Here is an 18,638-nt window from a genome sequence, read left to right as displayed (position 1 = left end):
ACATATTGGGGGTTCAATTTCAAAAAAACCAAAATCGACCGCGGGACGAAAATAGGTCAGGTTTTGACCACATATACCTCTGTCAATAGCAGATGAATTTTAATTCTAAACAAGCCAAAGAATTGGGAATTTATCTACCAATCTGCTAAATTGAACACTTTATTAATTTTCAATAGGTCACTATTGAAAAATACACAAATGTCCAACTGTTGCAATGGTGATCAAAATTATCACCGATTACCTGCAAACAGCGCATTCCCTAACACAGATTTAAAAATCGAATTCGATCCTGTCTCACTAAACGGTGCTCATTCAATCACCGTGTGTGGTGGTGTCCGGTCGTCAACGTCAGCAGCAGCAGCAGCATCAGCAACAGCATTGCTTTCAGCGTGTGGCGTTTACATTGTTCTCCAGTACACCACGGGCTGCTCTGCCTGTGAGCTGCAGAGCCCACATGAGCACCCATAGAAGGAGGAAGAAGCCGCTGGATCGAAATCAGTTTCCTCGTGAGTAGCTGTGGGTCATCTATGCCAAGCGTGTCAACCTTGCTCCAAACAATTAACAGCTCCCCAGTCTCACCCTAATAGCTCAGCATTACTCAACCTTCACGACTAAACGGTCCTTTTCAGAACCACCACAAATTTGTTAAAGAGTATTTATGTTTTGGATATTGTATATGTCATCAATCGGATGTCAGTTCCCGTAAGCAGCTAACTATCAAAGCTCAACCTGGTCTATAGAAGGTGTGGAATTGTAGGCCTGAATGTATTGGTGAAATTCGTTTTCACTCGGTTTTCATTTCGATTCGCACGATTCGTTTACTCAGTCACCCTTGTAGTGACGTCATAATGTTTGTTTCGATCGGCATAGGAAATTAATATGAATTATATAATTTGTGTATGTTACCAAAATTTATGAATCAGTGTTCACTCGGCTGTCGACAAAAGCAGGCCACTCTCGATGTGTGCTACGCGATCGTCTGTTTTCTCGACAGCAACCATTGTGTGGTCCTCCTCATTGTTCTTCATCAGCAGTTCTTTCGGTCGATGCGTCGTCGACTTTGGAAAGCAACCGTTTCGTGATGAGTGTGTGAGTGCTGACCACGTTTTGTGTCCATTGCTGCAATGGACGCACTCTGACCCTCGTTGGCATACAACAATTTGCCATACAATGAAACTACTGGAAGCGGCTTCAGTTCTGATGGAGGAGGCTTTTTGGATAGCGGAAGATAAAGTGTTTATTGTGTTGTACCTTTTGACTATAGTTTTAAGATGTATTGTATAGTGACCAAGAATCCTCGGCTCTGTAAAGTTAATTCGGTTGAGCCTTATCAAATAAATTAATAAACAAAAAAAAAAAAATTATGAATGGTCTGCCACTAAACGTTGAGATAATTAATTGATTATTGAACATCACACTGTGTATACCATGAAAAAGCAGCCTGTTTGTGAGTTCCATGTAACATACAGCTCGCCAGCCTTATCCGTGTTGAACACCCTAATAGATCAGCATTACTCAACCATCACGACAATCGGTCCTTTTCATGACCATCATAAATTTGGCAAAGAGTATTTTTTTTACGTAGGATTACGTCTTTCGGCAACATTTTTGGGGGTGCAACTTCAGATAATAAAATTCGACCGCATTACGAAAAGAGGTCAGGTGTTGATCACATACATATAACTCTGTCAATAGCAGATGGATTTTAATTCTAAACAAGCCAAACGATTGGATATTTATTTAGCAAATTTCTAAAATAAACACTATTAATTTTCAATAGGTCACTATTGAAAAATAAACAATGTCCAACTTTTGCAATGGTGATGAAAATTATCACCGATTACCTGCAAACAGCGCATTCCCTAACACAGATTTAAAAATCGAATTCGATCCTATCTCACTAGAAGGTGCTCATTTAATCACCGTGTGTGGTGGTGCCCGGTCGACGGTGTCCGCAGCAGCAGCATCAGTAGTAGCAGTAGCCTCAGCAGCAGCAGCAATGCTTTCGGCGCGTTTTCTCCCGTACGCTACGAAAGGTTGCCTGCAAACAGCGAGCTGCAGAGCCCACATAAGCAACTATAGGAAGAAGAAGCACCACCGCTTGGAATCAGAATCAGAATCAGTAGCTCTTCGTGCGGGGGTCGGTCATCTATGCCAAGCGTGTCACCCTCGCTTCAAACAACATACAGCTCGACAGCCTCATCAGTGTTAAACACCCAGCTCAGCATTACTCAACCATCACGACAAAACGGCCCTTCTCAGGACCACCATAAATTATTTAAAGAGTATTATGTAAAGATAATGTAAAGAGTATGAACATTTGTCGAGGTATCCCATCTTAGATTCCTACAATGTTTTTTTTTTGTTTTTTTATTTTTCTAAAGAAATTTAACGTGCAAATATTTTTCTTCTAAGTCAACAACGTTTTACTCAAGAAACCTTAATTCGACCCTTTGGTTTTGTTTAAAGTCCAACTTTTTCCCATAATGAGAAAATATGTATACATGTAACGTTGTTAGAACTATTTTTGCCTGCAGATTTGAAGAAATACTTCCAATCTGCTCATCCAGTGATGAGTTAGGTAAAGAAGTGTGCGTTTGACTAGTACGATCGCATTGAAGGCCCTTCGCTCATTTTCAACTTATATTCAATTTTCATACTGCCGTACTCTAGCAGAACTATCTACATAGACTCTTCAGACCATTATTATTAGCTAATAAATTATCACACTAAAGCTTCATGTAAGATAGCATTTCCAACCAACTCAATACACATGTGATGTTTTTTTTTTTCAAAAATCTAAGTTAGTTTAGCTTGGTTTTCTTAGTGGCACCGGTGGTGTAATGGTTAGCATGATTGTCTTTCACTCCAAAGACCCTTGGTTCGATTCCAGTCAGCGCCGTCGGGATTTTCTGAGACATAAAATCTCTGGCCACGCCTTCCTTCGGAAGGGAAGTGAAGCCGTTGCTTTCCGATCCATGAGTTGATCGGTCGATAGGTAGGGTCCAGATGCAGGAGCTGCCTTTCTGACGTTGGTAGTATTGGTACTCAGTAGGGAAATTAAGATCAACGGAAAACAAATCACGGAAAAAAAATAGTTTGCTTTATTATCAAGACTATCAGTTATGAATAAAATATCTAAGGAAATGATTGATTTTCTTGTATTTTTTTTATATATTTTGCCAATATTTTAGAGAAAAATAGAATTCAAACAAATATTGGATTTGCTTTTTTTTAATGAAGTAAAATATTTATTGCCTAGAAATGATTGTAGGGATAAGAGGGGCATAGTGAGCAGGTGGGGTATAATGAGCATCCATTAATGTAGTCCCAAACTTCTAATTGTTTGTAACAAATTTATTGGTAGTAGGTTCAATATCACCATTGCAATGATTAATGATCAAATAATTTCTATCTAAGGCTAAAGCACAGTATGCCCCACCTGTTCACTTTGCCTCTCCTTTCCCTACCCTTGCACAAATAATAATTACCACACTAATTACAAGCATCCGTTTCTCTAGAACGGGAGGTCAAAATTTAGTGAAGTTATTGAGCCACGTTGATATTTACAACCCACCAATGACCGACGGTTGCACCATAGAAGTGCAAGCACCAATATAACAAGTTTATTTTTAACTTTAATCCTTGCGATGTTGTTGAATGTCGAATATCAAGTTCCATTGATACACGCTGCCAAACGAATTTAATTGCAATAAAATAATTGCGGTTTCCAATCATCGAATTTCCCGCTACAATTAACAGAAATCTCGTTAGCAATTTCCCATCAACAGCAAATCGAAAATGGTTGGGATGAACATTTTACTGATGCAAATTATGTTATGTAATTCTCCTAGAAAAAAAAAATACTGCTGGTTTGTGAAAAATTCAAGTAGCAATCCAAATAGGGTAGGGGAAATGGATGTAATGTCGGCCTAAATACCACTAATTTGGGTCCATACATAAATTCAGCAATCGACTAAATTTTCAATAGCCACCAAAAATATCCAGGTAGATAAAATAGATAAATAGTAGATTTTTAGAGATGGGCCCAATCTTAGATTCATAGGTCAACATAAGAGCCATTTCCCCTATATGTTTAATTTTTTGAATAATGATGAAAACCTGATATATTACCGTTTAAAAGTAAACTCACCTACCACCCTTTTCCGAACCTTCTCGTTACAGTTACAAAATTCATCAAAACCGGTAACGCCGACAAGAACGACTACCCACTCTACTTCGAGAAGGTCATCTATGAGGCCGACATTGACGAGAATGTCGAAGTCAACCAGAACTTCCTCAACGTTACCGCAAAAACACACACTGAAGGTAAGCAAGCGGCACGTTCCATTTTCCGGGAACGATCGTTATCGTTAACATCATCGCATTTAAACAGGTGGCAGCTAACAATAAATTTCAATTAGAGCCTCAGAGTCTCAGAGTCTTCAGCCTCATTCAATGGTCATCGAAACAAATTGGTCGGTCCAGACAGCTCTCTATATCACATCACCCGAACGTGTGAGTAGCTGAACCATACCCGAGGCGTTTAAATGAAAGCGGCGACGCCACCTTTTTTTTATAAATCGTGCTTTTCTACAAACAAAGTTGCTAAGAGAAGTTTCCCAGCCTGTTTTAATCGTTTATTGATTCGGGGAATTTTGTTTTAAAGCACACAAGATGTGCCAACTATGGACTTTTAAAAGATTATTTGATTTTCATATTGGAAAACAAGAGGAGGTTAGATATCAAATTTGATTTGTCTCAATTCTGCTTGGTACCACTTTCACGAATTTTTTCTTTACTTTTTTAATGTGTGCTGGAGTTGACGCCCTTCCGTTTCTGGCGGAAATGTGCCTGAACATTTGGTCCAGAATGTGCACAAGTGAATGTCGTCCATCCATATCTGCTGAGGTATGGAATTATCGTCATGGTATCACGTCATGCACGTCCGTTGGATGGTGGTATGAAATTTCATTCCATTTCAGAGTTTGGTCAATCACTGTGAGCAAACGACTGAATGAAGGTAGCTGTTGAATAGCTTTCGAGAACGGTCGATGCATTTTTTTTTCTGCTGATGGAGCAGGGCTTTTGAAACATGAACCAAATCAAGTGACAAGGACAATCGCTGTCAATTGTTCCTGTAGACGGTTGGTAGATGGTAAGGCATGTGACATATAAGTAATATGGTTGGTTTAACACACCCAGCAGATGCAGGGCCTAGAAGATCATGAAACACTTTATGATTCTGGAAAATCAACATCATGCATACAAACTTCAACATTTTGTAAATTTTGTTACTCATTGGTGATTTAGTAGCGTCGGTGTTTATCAAGAATCTCATTCCGGGATTCAGACAAATTAGGAATATTTTGGGAGTTGGCTGAGCTTTTTTTTTTAATAATATTTTTTTATTATTAGGCTCAAATGTCAATAAGACTCAACGGAGCCGAATGCTATGAAAAAATAGACAATTTATTTTAATTAGGAAGCACTTTTTTTCTTTTTCTTATGCATTAGCTGCTCTAAATAGGCGGCATCAATCCTCCTCTTGTTCTCCTCGATCAATGCACACCGTTCTTCTGGATCTTCAATGTGTGAAACATCTGGAATCCTATATGGGCGCTGCGTATAGGGACAAATATCACCACTCACTGGCATCGAGCTGCTATCACTTTCGGTGGAGTCGTTTGCGTTCAATTTTTTCGTTTCATTGTTCGTAGTATCCGAATCGATCGATCTTTGGCGTTTCGTTTCAGTTTTATTGTTGTGCTGTTGCTCTGCAATAGGTGTTGGTTTGGAAAGAGAGGGCCACTGCTTACCGTTGGCTGCGTTTGGTTGTTGTTTGTTGACTGTTTGACTCTTCACGCTGTTACTGTTGTTGATGCTTCTATTCTGTTGATCAGTTGGGGGATTATTGTCCTCGTTTGCAGTTGCTGTTGCCACCTCAGAGCAACGTTGTTTGGGATGGGATCTGCGCCCGCAATTACGGCACGTTTTTACCTGATTATGGTAGGATACCATCGTAATTTCGTCGTCGACGGTTATGTACGACGGGATGGGGAGAGTAAGCTTAATTTTGACAACGCGTACTCCATTACTAAAGCCGGGAAAATAGCTCTTCCAGACTTCGCTTCTAATGGCTATCACTTCACCATACTGACGCATATGATCAATGATAGCCACATTATCCATGTCGTCCGGAAGATCATGTAAGCGCACGTCGACCGCACTGCTCTCAACGTAAATTGGAATCAAGATCTTCTTCCTTTCGTATTCCATGAAATGCTTCAGGTGATGAGCTGAAGCGATTCTTTCTGCCACTACGTCACTTTTCATACCCAAATACACAACGTTCTTGACATTATGTGGCTGGATACTTTTCACCAGTGACATGTCGAGCTGGAGCTCATTGTGCAAGAAATTTTTAATATCTGATATACACGGTCGCTTCGGAAGAATTGATGTGTCTAACACGACACAATTTGCTCTTAAAGCCCGCATGGCAAAAAAAAAAACACACGCGCGTCGCACAAAAGATGCTCGAAAGTATTGTCTGGTGATACAACGTCCAATCAGTCTGAGAGATGGATAGCGACTGATGGCTGAGCTTTCACCGTATCGATTTTCAGCAAAAATTTTAACTTCTTAATCTTAGTCTATCATTTTAGAATCTAAGAGTTGGGAAAATTGTCAAGTTACAGAGATTCAGCCAACATTTGCACCTCTGAAGACGACCAAATTTCAAAAATCTGAAATTTGGATAAATAGTCATAATTCTAATATTCGGTTAAATTTTCAAGACTCTGAGTCCTATGGAGTTGTACGCAATGGTGTCGTAGGACTACGCGGTCTTATATAATAAATGTTATTTGTTAACTGCAGCAAGAGCTTGTGTTTTGGGTAGGAATAGGAATTTGAGCGGAGTTCTCTCTGTTTATACTCTTTAGTATGACTATGATTGCCCTGAAAAGAACCATTTGATATGAATTTTAGTTGGGACATGTTCAGAAACTTAAATCTTTTGGAAAATCTTGGTGGACCTGAAAAGGGCCGATGGTAGTACAGGCTTAAAGCCTTTGGAAGATGATGATGACGTGCTGGATCAGCAAATCGGACCGGATAATCCCATATTGTTTGGTTCAATGAGTCTCGGCAGGAGATAACTGCGACGGGTTGGAAGGACGCAGTGAAGACTATCGGAACTTGGAAGAGTCTCGGCCCGGCTACTACTGGACATGGGTTGACCCGGTGATTGGAAAGGCGTGGCGAAGGATTCCTCAACTTTGCTATGAAAAATGGGCTCTCAGAAGAGTATCGGCCCGGTTGCTTCAGGATTAGAAGCTTGGTTGCTACCGTTTTACTGGTTCATTTTGCTGATCGTCGCGATGGTTCTACTTCCACACAAGGGTAGTTGCTTTGTTGGGTATGGAACTAGATGAGTGAAAATAAAAAATACAAAAATGCATACAAAAAAAAAGTGGCGTTTGAGATTTTGAGTTTTTTTCGAATAGTTGTAAAAGTTCTGAAAGTTCAAATTTCTAAAAAAAAAAAGAATAAAAAAGCAATTTTCAAGTTTGATTCCTTATTAAATTTGTGAGAAATTATAAAATTTTCAAGAATTAAAATTTGGGCAAAACTATTACTACGCTCAAGGCACCCAGTCAAGTTAAGCTGCTCACTGGAACGACCTTTTTTTTTTTTGAATCTGAAACTTGAAAAAATTGTCTTTATTCCGTTACTACGAAATATGATGATTTTTTCCTGACTGCCGTTGACTCTGACAACGATGTCATAGTTCTTACGGAAACCTGGCTCGATGACCGCATTAATTCATCTCAATTATTTGGCAGTCTATTCACGGTATTTCGTAACGACCGCAACCACCAGAATAGTACCAAATTGCGTGGGGGAGGCGTCTTAATTGCGGTATCCAAACGCCTAAGTTCCTGCATCGATCCTGCTCCAGTTTGCACTTCTCTAGAGCAGCTCTGGGTCAAAATAACGACGCCTCGTAGATCAATAAGTATTGTATCTAACTCCAGACTGGAAATCTGATTCGAGCAGCATTGCAAACCACATCAGTTCGATTGGTACCGTGTTCTCTCGACTAGAACAAAACGACCTCTGGTATTTGGTGACTACAATCAGTCTGGGCTCTCATGGAACGTTCCTGCAAACGATCTTCCTAGCATTGATGTTCTTCGCTCGAACATGCCCGCATCCTGCTGTGCTCTCCTTGATGGTTTCAACCTGCATGGCTTAACGCAAATCAACTCGATACTGAATAGCAACTCTCGGCTGCTAGATCTCGTTCTGGCGAACGAAGCTGCAGGACTGGAATGTTCTATCCTAGAAGCCCCAGAGCCTTTGATTGGCATCAACACCAATCATCCTGCGTTGGAAGTTTCCATCAACCTATCTGTTCCTGTTCGCTACGGTAACCCCCCTGTTGATGTACATGAGCTCGACTTTCGTAGAGCAGATTTCGTCTCGCTGAGTCACTCGCTTGCCCAGGCAGATTGGCAGTTCCTTGACACGTGTTCATCTATTGATGAAGCCCTCAACTACTTCGCTGAGGTCGTTGGCCGGGCAATAACTGATTCTGTCCCATTGAGGAGACCCTCTCCCAAACCCGCATGGTCCAATGCTCGACTACGGAATTTGAAGCGTCTGAGATCGAAGGCCCTCCGTAAATACTGTCGTACTCGTAACCCATTCACCAAACGATTATTTTCAACAGGGAGCAACGAATATCGCACATATAACCGCATTCTTTACAAGAGCTACACAAGGCGTGTGCAGGCTAATTTACGGCTTAATCCAAAGCAGTTCTGGTCATTCGTGAATACCAAACGAAACAAGGAGGGGCTATCAGTCGAAATTCAGAATCGTCAGCAATTCCCTTGAGAAATGTAATCTTCTGGCAGAACATTTCAAAAGCATTTTCAATAACACTATGTCTTCGTTGTCCCAAGTTGCTGAAGCGGTGAGGGACACTACCAGTGATGCTTCGATTACCTCGGTTACAGTAGACCTCGTCGAATCCGCCATCAAGAAGCTGAAATTTTCTAATGCTGCTGGCCCTGAAGGGATCCGCTCAAGCATCCTGAAGCGATGCTTTTCAGAGCTTACAACACCGCTTTCGAAGCTGTTCAATATTTCATTACAGCAGGGGGAGTTCTCTATGCATTGGAAATCGTCATTCATGTTCCCGATCTACAAGAAAGGAGACAAGAGAAACGTCAAAAATTACCGAGGGATCACATCACTCAGTGCCTGCTCTAAAGTTTTCGAAATCATCATCAACGACGCATTATTCTCTAGCTGCAGGAATTACATTTCTCCTGACCAACACGGTTTTTATCCCAAGAGATCAGTTTCAACAAATCTAAATAGCTCCGTTAATTTCTTTATGTCTTTGGAGTATGGAAGCTGGAGCGCAGGTGGACGTTGTATATACAGATCTTAAGGCTGCATTCGACCGGGTTGACCACTCCATACTGCTAGCTAAATTTGAAAAACTTGTTGTATCCTCGGGTTTAACTCGTTGGTTCAAGTCCTATCTGACCAATCGGGAACTTTGTGTTAGAATCGGATCAGAGCAATCGGACTATTTTACAAACAGCTCCGGTGTTCCTCAAGGTAGCAACTTGAGACCATTGCTATTCTCGATTTTTGTGAATGAGGCCGGACTGATCCTCCCAACTGGTTGCCGATCGTACTACGCGGATGACGTGAAGATCTATGTGATTGTTCGTAGCTTCGCCGATTGCTTGCGGCTTCAGCACCTAATCGATACTTTCGAAGAGTGGTGCTCAAGAAACTATCTCACGTTGAATGTACAAAAATGTTATATTATCTCATTTCATCGCAAGCTGAAACCAGTGGCATTCAACTATACGATAAATCACCAACTTCTGCAACGTGTGGACAATGTTCGTGACCTAAGAATCACGCTGGACTGCGCCTTAACATTCAAGCTTCAGTACTCGGGCATCGTTGCGAAAGCTTACAGTCAACTCGGGTTCTAAAAGCTCTATACTGCTCTCTAGTGCGATCGATCTTGGAATTCAGCTCGGTAGTATGGTGCCCGTATCAAGCAGTTTGGATAGCGAGGATTGAATCTGTTCAAAGGAAATTTGTTCGGTATGCCTTTCGTCACCTTCCTTGGAATGACCCTGTGAACCTTCCGCCGTACGAAGATCGTTGTCAACTCCTAAGTCTTGAAACACTTGAACATAGGCGGACGATTAGTCAGGCCGTGTTCGCAGCGAAAGTACTTATTGGTGATATTGACTCTCCAGGAATCTTGGCTGAATTCGAAATCTACGCACCCGAACGAGTTCTTCGGTCGAGGAGTTTCCTGCATCTTGGACCTCGTGCTGCGAACTACAGCTTGCATGACCCAATACGGTTCATGTCTGGGCGTTTCAACGAGTTTTACGACTTTTTCGACTTTAACTGTGCAGCGGAAACCTTTCGTCACTGTATTCAACGCAAACTCCTGAGAAGGTGAGTAGCTGTCCATTTAATGTAAACGTGAAGGATTGTGCTACCTGTTTATTTTTTGTTTCCGTTTCAACTGCATGACGAGGACTTCTACCTGATTCACGGACAACTCTATGCCATAGGAGGATAACTTTTGTGTTATGCCATAGACTTGATTAATATTCGTTGTAATTGTATTGTATTATTGTAATTCATGCATTTCGAAAAGATATGGCGTTTTTACGCCTTTTCTAGGCTTTTTCCCATCAGGCTTCATTTAGACACGTTAAGTCCGATGAAGAAAAACAAATTAAATAAATAAATAAGTCCCAACTCTTATAATGGCACGTCGCTCTTATGTTGGACTATGGATCTAAAGATTATGCCTATCGATAAAAATCTACTGTCCTTCATTTTTATAGGACAATGCGACATCTGCTGTACATTAAAAATGGATATTTTTTTCGTGTGAAGCTCCTGAAACTTTCTTGATATTAATCGAACTGGCATGAAGCTCTCTGAACTTCATCTTAGTTCACAAAATGTTCTAAAAATTTATGGACCTGCATTGATGTTCTCAGAATTTACTCTTAAAGATAATTAAACATCCCAAAATTTCCGATAATTATCGGAACTTACTTGAAGTCTTTGAAAGATCTATGAATATTCAAGAATTCCCCAATGGTTTTCGGACATCCCTGAAGTTTTTAAAATTAATCTAAAGATGTCTGAACCTCCCTGATTTTTTAGGAATTCCCTTATCTTTTCACAACTAGTGAAATGTGCCTGTAATTTTTCTGAAATTAATAAAAGTGTCTTGAAGTTCTCTGATATGTTCCTAGTAAAAAAAGTATTAAAACCAACCAACAATGGTTGATATACTCACACGCTAAAATGCCTAAAATATATTTAAATGTTTCGATTCAGTTTAATGTGGTTATTATTATGTGGTTTGCAATATACAGCCAATCCATAGCAACACGATAAAGTGGTTCTTAGAATTTCGTAAAAAATGCTAGTTTTGTTCCTTATCGCAAAATACTCGACACAGTTTTTTTTATGTTGTCATTAGGGTGACCACTTCCATGTTAGAGTTCAAACAATCGATTTTTTTTTTCGATTAAAAAAACAACTTTTCTCAAAAATTTATAAAATTTGAACCACTGGGCTGTGTTTAAAGATCAAAATGTCATATGAAAGGTAATTAAACATACTTTTTAATGTTATTCGAAAAAATTATTAGAAAATAATGTGATGAAAAAATTGGGATTTTGTATTGTATTTTTTTATTTTTATGGTTTTCATGGTTTTCATTCAGAGGGTGCAAGATATTTTAACATTTTTCCTAGAAAATGTAGCCTTTTTTAAACAAAATATCAAAAAATCCAAAAAGTGATGTAGTGGTGAGCGCGATTGCCTCTCACCCCAAAGAGCCTGGATTCAATCCCAGTCGGCGCCACCGGGATTGTCTGCGGCATAAAATCTCTGATCACGCTTTCCTTTGGATGGGAAGTAAAGCCGTTGGTTCCCGCACCATGAGTTGATGGGTCGATAGGTAGGGTCAAGGTGTGGGTGCTGCCTCCCTGGCGTCGGTAGCATTGGTGCTCAGCACGGAAAACAAGATAGACGGAAAACAAATCTAGTGAAAAAAAGGTTTGGGTTTTCGCTCAATACTCCTATGTGACTAGACTACAGCAGAAGCATATGTATGTTTTATGTGACTATGTTAGTTATGTATCAATAAAGATGAAATTTAAATGTAAGTTTTACTAAAAAGTATTTTAAATTATTATCCTTAATTAGACGTTTTGATTTTTGAAATCGGCCCAGTTGTCCAAAAATAAAAAATAAATTAAAAAAAAAAATCATTTAAAAAAAAACTGGAAATATGTTTTTTAAGACTACCGATTGAAATGGTCACCCAAATGAAATAATAAAAAAAAATACCGGTCTAATATTTTGCGATAAGCAACAAAAATCAAATTTTCTTTGAAATTCCAAGTATCACTATATCGTTTTGCTATGGAATGGCTGAGGACATATTTTTGTAATAATTCGTTATTTTTGTTTTGTTTTCAAGCATTTCCAGAGATGGCTCAACATTTCATCACTCGGGAGCGCCTTGTGAAAAGTATTGAATGGGCCCATGTAGATCGATATTTCAGTGCCCAGTTAGTTTTGATTATAAATACAAATTGGTTTTCGGACCTGGCCACTCATGGAGAAACCTCGATCAATCTCAAAGATGGTGCTTTTCTGGAGTTCCCAGAACGTATATGAAATTTTCTCAAACTGCTTAACAAACTAAAATTTAAGACATTCATGCCTATGTTTAATATTCCAGGAACATTCCTTAAACTCCCAGAGGTCGACCGCAGCGTACTGAACACTGTCTTACCTTCATGAAGGGTCTCGAAGTTCTAAGATCTTTTTAAAGCACTCAATCAGATTTACTTAATACTTTGTAGTTCACCAAATCTCTCAAAAGATTGCAAAGCGGTTCACGCAGAAGTTTTCTAAGAAGTTAAAAGCACATCAGGAAATCGCTGGGAACTTCAGAAGAGTTCAAGCATCATTCCCAATAGTTTAGTTAACTTAAGCAAAGCTAATGCAATGTTGAAATTTAGGGCAGCTTCAGAAGCTATAGTATTACCAGAAACAGTGAATAGGAATGAGGTTTTCTGAATCTTGATGGAATCTGACGAAGGTCCTTAACGTTTTGAGAAAGGGTTCAATATCAAATTTCAAACTATTCAAAACTTCCGAAACCTATAAGACTGTAAACCTTGAACAACCTTATCAGAACTATCACGATGGGAGTGCTACTCGAACTCATCTGTACACTTCTGTAGCTTTCGGATTGGTTTCAAAGTTCACGAACCTCTCGAAAATTTGCCAGAACTACTCCAAAGTACGCTTTAGATCCCCGAAGACCACTGAGTTTGATCTAATGTTGGAGCTGCTGGAGCTGATTCTTATTTTCAACAGTTTTAGCATTTCAACACTCGTAGAAATTCTCTGCGACGTTAGGCGAACATAAAACATATGTAAGCAATTTCAGAACAGATACAAAAGTTTAAAAGAAGATCAGTGATTTTTTTAGAAAACTATGGCATACAGGTAGCTTTTTTGAAGTCATACAAAGTTTAGCAGCATGAGAAACCTGATAATTTTTATAGAAACCAAGAAAAAAAAAATATCAGAAACATTCAGATACTGCTAAGGGAACCAGGCGGAAATTTAAAGTAAAGTCAAAAGGATTTTTAGATAAGTTCACAGTATATTAGAATGATTCAGACATCATCATAACAATCGAAAAAGCCTCACCCACGAAACAATTTAGGTTTAAAGAGGTTTCTGTGGACCAAAGTACTCCAAGTACGTTTTTGAAGAAACAATTTTGGTTTTATGAGGGTTATCTAGACCATGATTAAGACTTGTAGAATACTTTGAAACCTCGATAAAGCTTACAATGTTTGTTGGGCAGAGGATGATTGGAAAATTTAAACACAATCAGGAAACCTCATTAAACGTTAACTTCAGATAAGTTCGAGAAAATTAAATTCAGTGAACCTTTAGGAAGTTCAAAGCAGTTCAGAGGTATTCAAACTTTACGAAGAATGTGATCAGAGATCTTCTGAGAAGTTCAAGCAATTAGAGAAAAATTGAGGAAACCTCACATACATTCATTGAATTTCGAGGAAGTTTTTGGCTGAGGTATTTCCTCAAATCCACAGGCAAAAGAGAGTGTGTTTGACTTGCCGTGTGAAATATTTCTAGCGACGTTTATCACTACCTAAAACCCCTCACCCATCATGGGTGAGCTAGACCAAGGAGTGCACATTTGATTAGTATTGTCGCATTAATGGACCTTTGCTAACGCAACTATCTATCAATCAATCCTCTTCAGAACTTTCTCTTGCTAATACATTATCGCACTGAAGCTTCATGTTGATATAAGTATAGCATTTACTCACAACTCTGAAAACGTATCAAACACTTTGATTGAATTAAACTCTAGGTCATTTGTAACTACCTTCGGGATGAGATTTGATCCTTGAATTATCCAACGATATCTTCCAAGCTTACTAAACTAGCTATTAACTAAGTAACTATTCAAATCGACGTATCTGCTTTTGTAAGTGATTGTGTTCAATCAACGATTTGTCTTAACTGCTAACTAACCCACGCAAGCAAACACCATCGTCATGCAGGGGAATCTGTCCCTTACTAGCTGGTGTGGTTAGTTTTTGTGAGTGAGCTAGCGGTTGTCACAAATCGTCAATTCTCGATTACTTTTTCAAAGGTACGTATCAGATTTTGTTAACAATGCATTTGATCGTCGATTTGGCGTAACTGGTAGCTCGCACACGCTTACTAACACCACTAGCAGCTAGGGGAAAATGTCTCTTTTCTGATGGTAGTGTTATCATGCGTAGGCGAGCTACCAGTTATGCCAAATCGACGAACAAATGCATTGTTTACAAAAGCTGATCCGTCCCTTTGAAAAAGTAATCGAGAATTGAAGTGATATTTTACAAAATCACATACGTTGATTTGAATAGTTACGCTTGATATAGATGAAAATCCTTTAAATAGTATGGAGTATTAAAGGTATCAATTTGCACCCTTTTTAAAATTAACATTTAGTGAAAAGCATCTTATCCATTCCAGTGGAGTAAATAAAATTATACATTACATTAAATATATTATTGAAAGCTTTCTAGTATGGTCATTAATTGAATTAAGTGTTTAATTGATATTAAAGGAAGGCATAAATCACGAGTTGCCAAAAACGTGAACGCTACGTAAAATTCCAAGGTTCATATTTTTTTTTAAAGAAGTATATAGTAGATGAAAGTCCACGAAGAAGGAGCTCCTGAATCTCACATTGAGGCTTATGGACCGCCACTAAATAAAAAAAATCCACCATTTAATCCATCATTCATAAACCAAATCAGCCCGTATTCTCCCATGTGACGCAAAAATTTACCAAACCAAATTTTCTGAAAGATCAAACTCCACCCGTTTCCTTCCAAACCTTCAGGGCTTGGACCAGGGATTTGCCTTCCAGTTTCGTTAGCAGTCATCCACGTTAAGATCCAATTTCCTCGTTGATATAAATACCTAAGAATCAACTTACAATCTCGGTGCTGTCTTCACTGCCATGACAATTCAAATACAATTTGTCGCAATCCTCCACCCATGGTAATCTTCCACCGCTTGAAATAGAATACAGCGTACTATTTTCGTTTCACAATTTTAACGAGGAAGAGTCCACCCCTTGCAAAGGCACCGATAAAGCGAAAAGGCAAATCAACAGAATGCGAGGAAAAAATCCACCCATCAAACGAGTCCAAGCAGACGGAAAATAAACTAATCTCGTTGGAATATCCGGGATACGGATCAGCTGGGTCGAACGAAAACAAAACGAAACGGAAACGAAAAGGAAACGGGACTTACAAGTGGCTTTATTCCGGTATCGCATTTCTCCCGGTCCTTGAAGGAAATGCCTATATTTAGCCGAAAGATTTTGCTAATTGATTTCCGCATTCCGCATGCACGGCCAATGAGATCAACCCAAATTCGAGTTCAGATTACTCATAAATCGCGAAAAGCTCAGGAGCTCAGCGATGAGCAAATTTGCCTCATGTTTTCCAGTTCTTTCCAGGAAAGCAAAATTCGAATATGATAAAAGTAAATATTGGATTCTCTCAGTCTAGTGGTACTGCTCCTAGATTGAGTAGAATTTTCGTCAATTTTCCTCGTTTGCCGGCAGATTTGTGAGGGTTTCCACATGAAAACATGAGGCAAATTTACTCATCGCTGAGCTCCTGCACTTTTTGCGATCATGAGTAAGCTGAACTCAAATTTGGGTTGAACTCATTGGCCGTGGGGAAGCTGCGAGGAAAGGTAGGAAAATATGAATTGGGGCAATTCGCAAATGGGGTTGTTCAGCGGAAGCGTTCGACCGTATAATTTAAGTTGGAAAAATAGGCGGTATTTCAGAGCGTAATTATAGACAAATAGATCGACTTCACAGGGCTACCTTTTGGGAACAGAAAATTTTACTGATTTATTTCATCGGTGTTTTTGTGTTTTAAGCACAAGTCGCTACCTCTCACCTCAAAAGGCCTGGGTTCAATCCCAGTCGTCACCGCTGGGATGTTCTGAGGCATAATATATGAGCACACACTGAACACTATCAACTGAGCTTATGCAATAGATGGCTTGGCAAAAGAAAGGCTCGTTCGATTCATACCGTCATCAAAATACGCCCTCTGCTCATTTGCAACTTCTATTTAGGGGAATTTACGTATTCTCGTCAATCTAAACAGCGACCGCACTTCTATTAGCAATTTCTTAGCGTCACGCCCACATATGACGTGTTTGTTTGTTTACATTTATTTTCTGCTTGCTATTGTAGTCATTCTAATCGACAGAATTGTCCAAAACGGAATGAAAACGTTTTGTCAGCGCTCCAAGCTGCTCAGGTGAGTGTCACCTATTGTCAGCAGGCTCTTTTTCTTCGGCAACCTTTCCATTTGAACTGTGTGTTACCCAGCTCTTCAATTATCAGCTTGTAAACTAAGGAATCTTTTATTTATTTATTTTTTATTATAGTCACTTTAACACTCTTGGGTCATTCGTGACTTGTCCGGGGGTGAGATTTGAACTCGTTACTTTGGCGTGAGAGGTATGGATGTTAACCACTACGCCGGGGTCGCCCCCAGGAATCTTTTTAATATACTCAACAATGTGTGTAATTGGTGTCGAAGCCCGCATTTACCTTGGGCAATTTTCACACCGCCATACTTTAACGAATTTTAAAAATTCTGACCTCTCATATGCATTTTCACCTTAGGTCTTTTTTTCATTTATTTTTTTTAAGCATCTGCTTCAACTTTTAAAATTAGCCCAAAAGTCGAGTGCTTATCACACAAGTCAGGTCAAATTGTTCCTCATCAAACAAAGATGACGCTGATGACGACGGGCTGGTGGTGAGAAATTACTCAAATCTGGTATTCATTAGCGCAACATCTCCGGTAAGTTGCTGGCAAAGTTTTCTCAAATTTTCCCAATTCACAAGCAAGACAAGACTGCCTAATTAAGGAAGAAAATTATAATATTCAGCGTGCGAGCAAATACACCTGGCTCGAGTTTTCCAATTAGCGTAGTAATTAAGAAAACAAACCCGCAGCAGCGCACCTTATATTCCTCGTGGAATCCCTCGTGCCCCTTAAACTTCCATATGCACCCGGTTTCAGAATGAACGTCAAGAAGACACTCGCAAGCAGATCGTCGTCGTCGTCATTTTCATCGTCCTCGTATGTGTGGTAAAGGGTATGAATCAAACGAGTCTAGTGCGTTGAAAAACTTCCACAAGAAATGGCACCCAGCGAGAAGAACGCTTCATTAAATCACTTCACTTCGTGCTATGGCAACATGGAGGCATCCGGGAGCTTCATTCACTAGAAAGCACTCCTGGGACTGTAGATTTATCAATGAAGGCTTGCAAAGGGAAGCTACGTGCAGTCTTTTTATTAAATATTCATTGTCGGTACGAGGAGGTATGGGGGAAGACATTTAAAAAAAAAATCGCACAACAAACACATTTTCCTGCTTTCTTATTCTTTCCACATGGTGGCCATGGAAATGCTGCGCTTGAAGCTCATAAAGTGCGCTTCTTTGTTGTGGATGAAAGTCATACTATTGAATAAAAAGATTCACCATACTGTTCTAACCTTTCAGGGTAAAGCATCGAATCTATGACAAAAGGTCGACAGAAAAACGGTCGAATTGAACTTTGAGGGACAAAAGCTCGATGGGACATATGGTCGAATGGACAAAAAATCGAATTGAACTTAGAGGGACAAAAAGACGATTGGAAAAAGGTCAAATGGACATGTGCATTGTGGCGGGACATGTTTTCTCATGCGGAAAATGATTATTGGGACTAATTATGTAACATATCAAAGCTATCAGAGGTGACGCAAGGGGTCCGAAATGTTGAACGATGAGCTTTTCCAAATAAGAGATATTCTTCTATAAGTAAACACGTGATTTTGTCCGTTTTACGATATCTTCACTAGTTCTTGAGTGTATATGGCATAGCGAGGCTCCCGCATATAAACTTATGCTTACATATT

The 18,638-nt window shown here is 39.5% G+C and overlaps 1 protein-coding gene across 5 annotated transcripts in view; it reads left to right on the top strand.

The window, feature by feature from the left end:
* LOC135710239 (neural-cadherin-like) overlaps window positions 1-18,638 on the top strand; it is a 1,396,020-nt gene that overhangs the window by 1,055,527 nt on the left and 321,855 nt on the right. For all 5 annotated transcript variants that reach the window (XM_065232757.1, XM_065232756.1, XM_065232759.1 and 2 more), the window contains one exon: window positions 4,186-4,329. In XM_065232757.1, coding sequence (XP_065088829.1) covers window positions 4,186-4,329 — 144 coding nt within the window. The remainder of the gene's footprint in view (window positions 1-4,185; window positions 4,330-18,638) is intronic.

Source organism: Ochlerotatus camptorhynchus, unplaced genomic scaffold, assembly GCF_037179485.1.
Source record: "Ochlerotatus camptorhynchus isolate MF236.1 unplaced genomic scaffold, CSIRO-AGI_Acam_v1.1 ptg000372l, whole genome shotgun sequence".
Lineage (NCBI taxonomy): Eukaryota > Metazoa > Arthropoda > Insecta > Diptera > Culicidae > Ochlerotatus > Ochlerotatus camptorhynchus.
This window is presented reverse-complemented; position numbering and strand designations above follow the sequence as displayed.